Consider the following 5,934-nt stretch of genomic DNA (forward strand, 5'->3'; position numbering starts at 1 on the left):
TGCTAGATGGGATACATTCCCATTCAACAGAGTTACTAAAGGTTTTGGCTTGGGGGAGATCTCTTCTTTTTACATTTCAGAATTTCCTGATTCCACTAAAGCAAGAGACTTGTATGGTTTATTTGGATGCATTGGAATGGTGGTGGAAGTTTCAATTTCTCCCAGGAGGAATAAGGCGGGGAAGAGATTTGGTTTTGTGAGGTTCAAGGAGGTCGAAGATCCGAGGTTGTTAGCTATTTCTTTGGACAACGTTCAGATTGGTGGGAGGAAAATTCATGCTAATGAGCCTAGATTCGAACGTTTCGCTCATTTAGCACATGGAGGATTCGACGGAAAGAGGAGTATTAGTGAATGTGTTGATGTGGCAGTAGGAGGTAATAGGGGGGAAGCGTTTTATTCTGGCAACAATGTTAGTAGGGGTTGGAACAGGTCTTTTGTCGACGTAGTGAATAACAAAAGACAGTTGACAGATGTGGCTGTTAAGGGTCGGGTGACTTTTTCTGCTAATGCAGAAGATGTGCAGAGGTTTAAAAAAGCGTTTGTGAGCGGAGTGAATGTTTCAGGCTCAACATATAATATGCAAACCAAGTTTGAGATGGAGGGGTATTATAACGTTAAAGTCACGCCGTTGGGTGAATCTTTATGTCTTTTGGAAGAATCAGAGCAGGGCATTATTGAAAAGTTCATCGCGGAAGGTGAATTATGGTGGAATAATTGCTTTGAGAAGGTTTACAAATGGGATGAGGGTGTGGTAGATTCGTATAGACCTGTGTGGATTAGGATACGTGGTGTACCGGTACATGCTTGGAACGCGGAGTTTTTTTATTTTGGTGGCAAACTCTATTGGCAAGTTTTTATCCTTAGATGAGCATACGGTCAGTGGTTTATTCTTTGATTTTTGCAAGGGTGAGGGTTTTGGTTTCTTTGGATTTTCTCTTGCCGGAAATTATTTCGGTTTTGATTGACGGTAAGGCGTTTCATGTAAGGCTTTCGGAGGAATCAGATAGAGTAATTTCCAGTTCTAAATCTTCTGTAAATGAGTTTTCAGACCCGGTTTCTTCCGACTCGGAAATAAATATCTCTCGTTTTGTTGAAGATTCGGAGACCGACATAACTAGATTCTCCAACTCAGGTGGTTTAGCGGACAAGGATGTCGGGAAATACGACATTGGTGTGGTTTCGGTGGGAATGAAGTCTGTGACTGTTGGGGAGGTTTTATTGGCTGCCTCGGATGAATCTAAACATTCTGTAGCCGAGAGGAGAGGTAGCACGGAGGCTGTGGATTCCTATGTATCAGAGAGTTTGAATTCGAAGACCGTTTCGGTGGAGAGAGGTGTGTCTGTCCCAATCCTTAACGGAGCTGCTGTTGGTTTACATCCTGTTTGTGATTTTGTGCAATAGTCTAGGCTGACTGCTATTAACACTTGTGTTGACAGCGGAAACATTTCAAAGTCTGGGTCGGATGCTGTTGTTTTTTTGTTTGGACGACGGTATATCTTCTAAGTCTGGGCCGTTAAGTGTTTTTGACGAAGCGGTGAACGTGGTTAAGATAAGAAAGAAGGGTCGTAGCAAGAAGGTGGTTTTTAAGAATTTGTCGGACTGTGGGGGATCCCTTCACAGGAGAACAATGAGGAATGTTTCTAAATTGAAAGGTAAGGACGCGGATTTGGACTATTCAGGTGTGAGGAAACAGAGGCACACTTCTTCTTTTGGGGGCACCAGAGGGCTTTCCTCTTGTAAATCAGGTGCAACCTCTTCTTTTAGGTTGTCTCAGGACGATGTGGCTATTCACAATAGGGATGTTATTCATGGAAACCAAAGTGGAGGTAGCGACATTAACAGGAATAATGTTAGACAGTGGGGTAACCTAGACAATGAAGCCGATACTAAAATTTGGAAAGCTATGGAAGTGTTGAGGGTGGTGTCTAAGGGGGGAGAAGTAAAAGTCATTGAGAGAATTGAAGCTTTGGAGCGTGAAGCGTCTTTGAGAAAATCCGATTTTAAGGAGTCTAATAATTTGTTGTTATGATTATTGGATCTCTAAACATTAGAGGGGGTGACAATGCTCTTAAGAGAAGAAGAATTAGTTCTTTGGTGCTTAAGAGCAAAGCGGATATTTTTTTCATCCAAGAGACAAAATTAACTAGTATGCATGACTTTGTGGCGAAGAGTTTTTGGAGTGCCAAAGACATAGGATTTTCGTATTCTAATTCTTCGGAAAGATCAGGATGTCTTTTAACCTTGTGGAAGGAGGATGGGTTAGAAGTTATTATGAGTTTTAAAGGGGAAGGGTATGTTGGGGTGAAAGTGTGTAAGAATAATAACTTCTTTTACTTGATTAATGTGTACTCCTCTTGTGAGATTGTCAAAAAGAGAGTTCTTTGGCGAAAGTTATTGGATTTGAAAGAGTCTTTCAACGATGGAGAATGGATTATAGGAGGTGATTTTAATGCTATTAAGGAGCGGGAGGAGAGGAAAGGTAGAGGTGTTTTTTCTAATGTTAATGAAGCTATTTATTTTGCGGAGTTCATTGAGGAAAGCTTGTTAGTGGATGTTCCTTGTAAGGGAAAAAGTTTACATGGTATAACGGAGATGGTAAATCGATGAGTAGAATTGATAAATTTCTCGTGTCGGAGAAAGTGTTGAATGATTGGGGGGTGATTGGGAAAATGGTGGGGGAGAGGGATATTTCCGATCATTGTCCCATATGGTTAGAAGTTGACAACAATAATTGGGGGCCTAAACCATTCAAGTTCAACAATGAATGGTTTTCTCACGATTCCTTTTTCTCTTTTGTGGAGAATGAGTGGAAAAGCTTCAAAGTGGAAGGTAGAGGGGATTATGTTTTGAAACAAAAATTATTTCTTCTCAAAGGTCGACTCAAATGGTGGAATAAGGAGGTTTTTGGAAGAATCGACTTGGAAATTCAAGAGGAGGTTAGAGACATAAATTGCGGGGATGATTTGTTGGAATTAGAGGGAGAGGATTTTCATCTGGATACTTTGATTAGAAGGAAGGAATAAACGAGTCGGTTTTGGATGAAATTGAGAATTAAAGAGAATATGTTAGCTCAAAAAGATAATTTGAAGTGGTTAAAGGAAGGAGATTCTAATAGTGGTTATTTTCACAAAGTCATGAAGGAGAAAAGAAGACATAATCATATAGGGCCCATTAACACTTTGGATGGGAGGTTGGAAAAGGTTAAGGATATTAAAGATTTTGTAGTGAGTCATTTCTCAAAAAAATTTGATGAGGAGGAAGGGATGACGTCGTCTTTGGAAGGACTTCATTTTGATTGTATTAGTGAGGAAGATAAGGTTTGGCTTGAAAGATCTTTTCAAGAAGATGAGATTAATGAAGCGTTAAAGAGTTGCGGTGGTGCTAAAAGTCCGATTCCGGACGGGTATTCTTTTCTTTTTATTAAAAGATGTTGGTCTTTTATCAAAGACGATTTCTTGAGATATTTTTATCACTTTTTCGAGGGAAGAGAATTATCAAAGGCGGTTACTTCTTCTTTTTTGGCGTTGATACCGAAGTCCGTGAACCCGCTCTCTTTGGACGATTATAGGCCAACTTTTTTGGTGGATTGTATGTATAAATTCATGGCGAAGATGTTGGCGGGGAGATTGAAATTAGTGTTGAATTCTATCGTTTCTCATTGTCAAAGCGCTTTTGTTCCGGGTAGGCAATTGCTCGATGGGGTTTTGGTGGCTAACGAAGTGGTGGATTTCGCAAATCTTGTCTCCTTTTTAAAGTTGATTTTGAAAGGCTTATGACAAAGTTTCTTGGAACTTTTTGAGGCATTTGTTATTTAAAATGGGCTTTGGTGAAAAATGGAGGAGTTGGATGAATTTATTGGTTTTTAAAAGTGACATGTCGGTGGTGGTAAACGGGAGTCCTACTAGAGAGTTTATGGTGAAGAGGGGATTAAGACAAGGAGATCATTTATCGCCTTTTATTTTTGTCATTGTGGCGGAGGCTCTTACGAGGTTGGTTCGGAAATCCATAGAAATTGGAGAGTATGAGAACTTCGCGATTAATCGGAATTGTTGTGTTGATATACTTCAATTTGCGGATGATACTTTATTACTAGGTGAAGGATCTTGGAAACACGTGAAGGCGATCAAGATTGTGTTAAGAGCTTTTGAGTTGGTATCGGGTCTTGGAATTAACTTTCACAAAAGTAAATTGATCGGGATCAATGTTTCGACAAACTTTTTGGAAGCCGCTTCTTTGTATATTTCTTGAAAATAAGAAGTTAGCAATTTCTACTTCCTCGGCATCCCGATTGGCTTCAATCCGAGGAAGGAGTGTACTTAGACTCCGCTTTTGGAAAAGATGAAAATTCGTTTGATGGGGTGGAAAAATCTTTTTTTGAATCTTGGAGGAAGAATAACGCTTTTGAAGTCTATCTTGAGTTTCCTCGCTATTTTCACCATGTCCTTTTACAAGATGCCGGCTAAAGTGGTTATTGAATTTACAAAGTTGCAAAGTAATTTCTTATGGGGAGGGGTGGCCGAAAAGCGGAAAATTCATTGGGTTAGTTGGAAGGGTGTGACATTTCCTTATTTAAAAGGATGTTTAAATATTAAGGATTTAAACGATTTTAATTTAGCCCTTTTAAATAAGTGGAGATGGAGAATTGCAAACGGGGGGAGGATGTTGTGGATCAAAGTATTGAAGGCGCGTTATGGAGATTTAAATATGCATCTTTTTGGTGGAGGGGTTCATAAAAAATTCTTCTTCTTCATTTTGGTGGCGCGACATGCTAAAGGTTGGTAATTCTTCTTCTTTTCTTAAAGATCCATTTCTTGAGAATTGTTGTTTTAAAGTGGGCAATGGCTTTAACACACCGTTTTGGGAAGTTTGTTGGTTAAATGATGTTTGTTTATCAGAGGCTTTTCCAGAACTTTTTGATATTTCTTTGTTGAAAAATGTCTCCGTAGCGGTTATGGGAGGGTGGTGTGATGGGGTTTGGAAATGGGGGGATTTGGGCATTTCGGAGGTCGAGGCGGTTGAAGCGGGTTTGTTAGCTAAGCTTTTGTCTTTACGGAATTTTTTGGAAACTTTTGTGGGTTGTAATTTGGAGAAGGATTCGGTGAGTTGGAATAGTGAGTCGGATAAGAGATTTACGGTCTCATCGTGTTACCGTCGGTATGCTTTCCGGCGAATTCCTTTTAGTCCCCTAAATAGGAATGATGAAGTGTTGGAAAAGATTTGGAGGATGGAGGTTCCTTTCAAAATTAAAGCGTTTGCATGGAGACTTTTTGTGAATAGGCTACCAACCAAAGACCTTTTGAAAGTTAGAGGTATTGCTTTTCCTACTTCTAATTTAAATTGTGTTTTTTGTGGGTTACATTTGGAGGATAGAGACCATATTTTCTTCAAATGTAATGTAATTAAACTTATTTGGAAAGATATTGGTGAGTGGGTGGATTATTCGGGTTGGAAGGAGGAAGATTGCATTCCGCTTTTTATGGAATGGTATGCCATGAGTCGTTTGAGAAGAATTAAAGAAGGTAAATTGGGGGTGTTTTGGTTGGCCACTTGTTGGATTATTTGGTTGACAAGGAATGACTTTTGCTTTAAAAATGAGGTTTGGAATATAAATGATATAGTGTGGAAAATCAAGTTTTTGATGTGGAGGTGGTCTTCCATTGGCGATATTACCTATTCCAATTGTAACTTTTACGATTTTTGTAAAGACCTGTTGTCTTTTTTATCGTAATTGTAATTGATTTGTAATATCGTTTTCGTCGGACTTGTTCCGTTCTTATGTATCAAGGTTGGAGAACTCTTAATTCTCCCATAAATATAATTCTTGCTTAAAAAAAATCTGTGCACGACACGTTTCTTACATTATTAACTAGATAGACCTAACATCCATCATGGTACTATAATTTTATTTATTTTAAATTTAGTTTCAAAGTGATT

General features: G+C 39.0%; 1 protein-coding gene across 1 annotated transcript; it reads left to right on the top strand.

The window, feature by feature from the left end:
- Positions 1 to 4,765: 4,765 nt before the first annotated feature.
- LOC131619197 (uncharacterized) lies at positions 4,766 to 5,728 on the top strand. The gene is made up of 2 exons (XM_058890320.1): positions 4,766 to 5,519; positions 5,619 to 5,728. The coding sequence occupies exons 1-2, from the start codon at positions 4,766 to 4,768 to the stop codon at positions 5,726 to 5,728; spliced, it is 864 nt and encodes a 287-aa protein (XP_058746303.1).
- Positions 5,729 to 5,934: the final 206 nt, after the last annotated feature.

Source organism: Vicia villosa, linkage group LG7 (assembly GCF_029867415.1).
Source record: "Vicia villosa cultivar HV-30 ecotype Madison, WI linkage group LG7, Vvil1.0, whole genome shotgun sequence".
Classification (NCBI taxonomy): Eukaryota; Viridiplantae; Streptophyta; class Magnoliopsida; order Fabales; family Fabaceae; genus Vicia; species Vicia villosa.

Coding starts and splice junctions, on each gene's coding strand:
- LOC131619197 (XM_058890320.1), top strand. CDS start 4,766: ATGCTAAAGGTTGGTAATTCTTCTTCTTTTCTTAAAGATCCATTTCTT. Junction 5,520..5,618: donor TTTGAGAAGAATTAAAGAAG/GTAAATTGGGGG, acceptor TAAATGATATAG/TGTGGAAAATCAAGTTTTTG.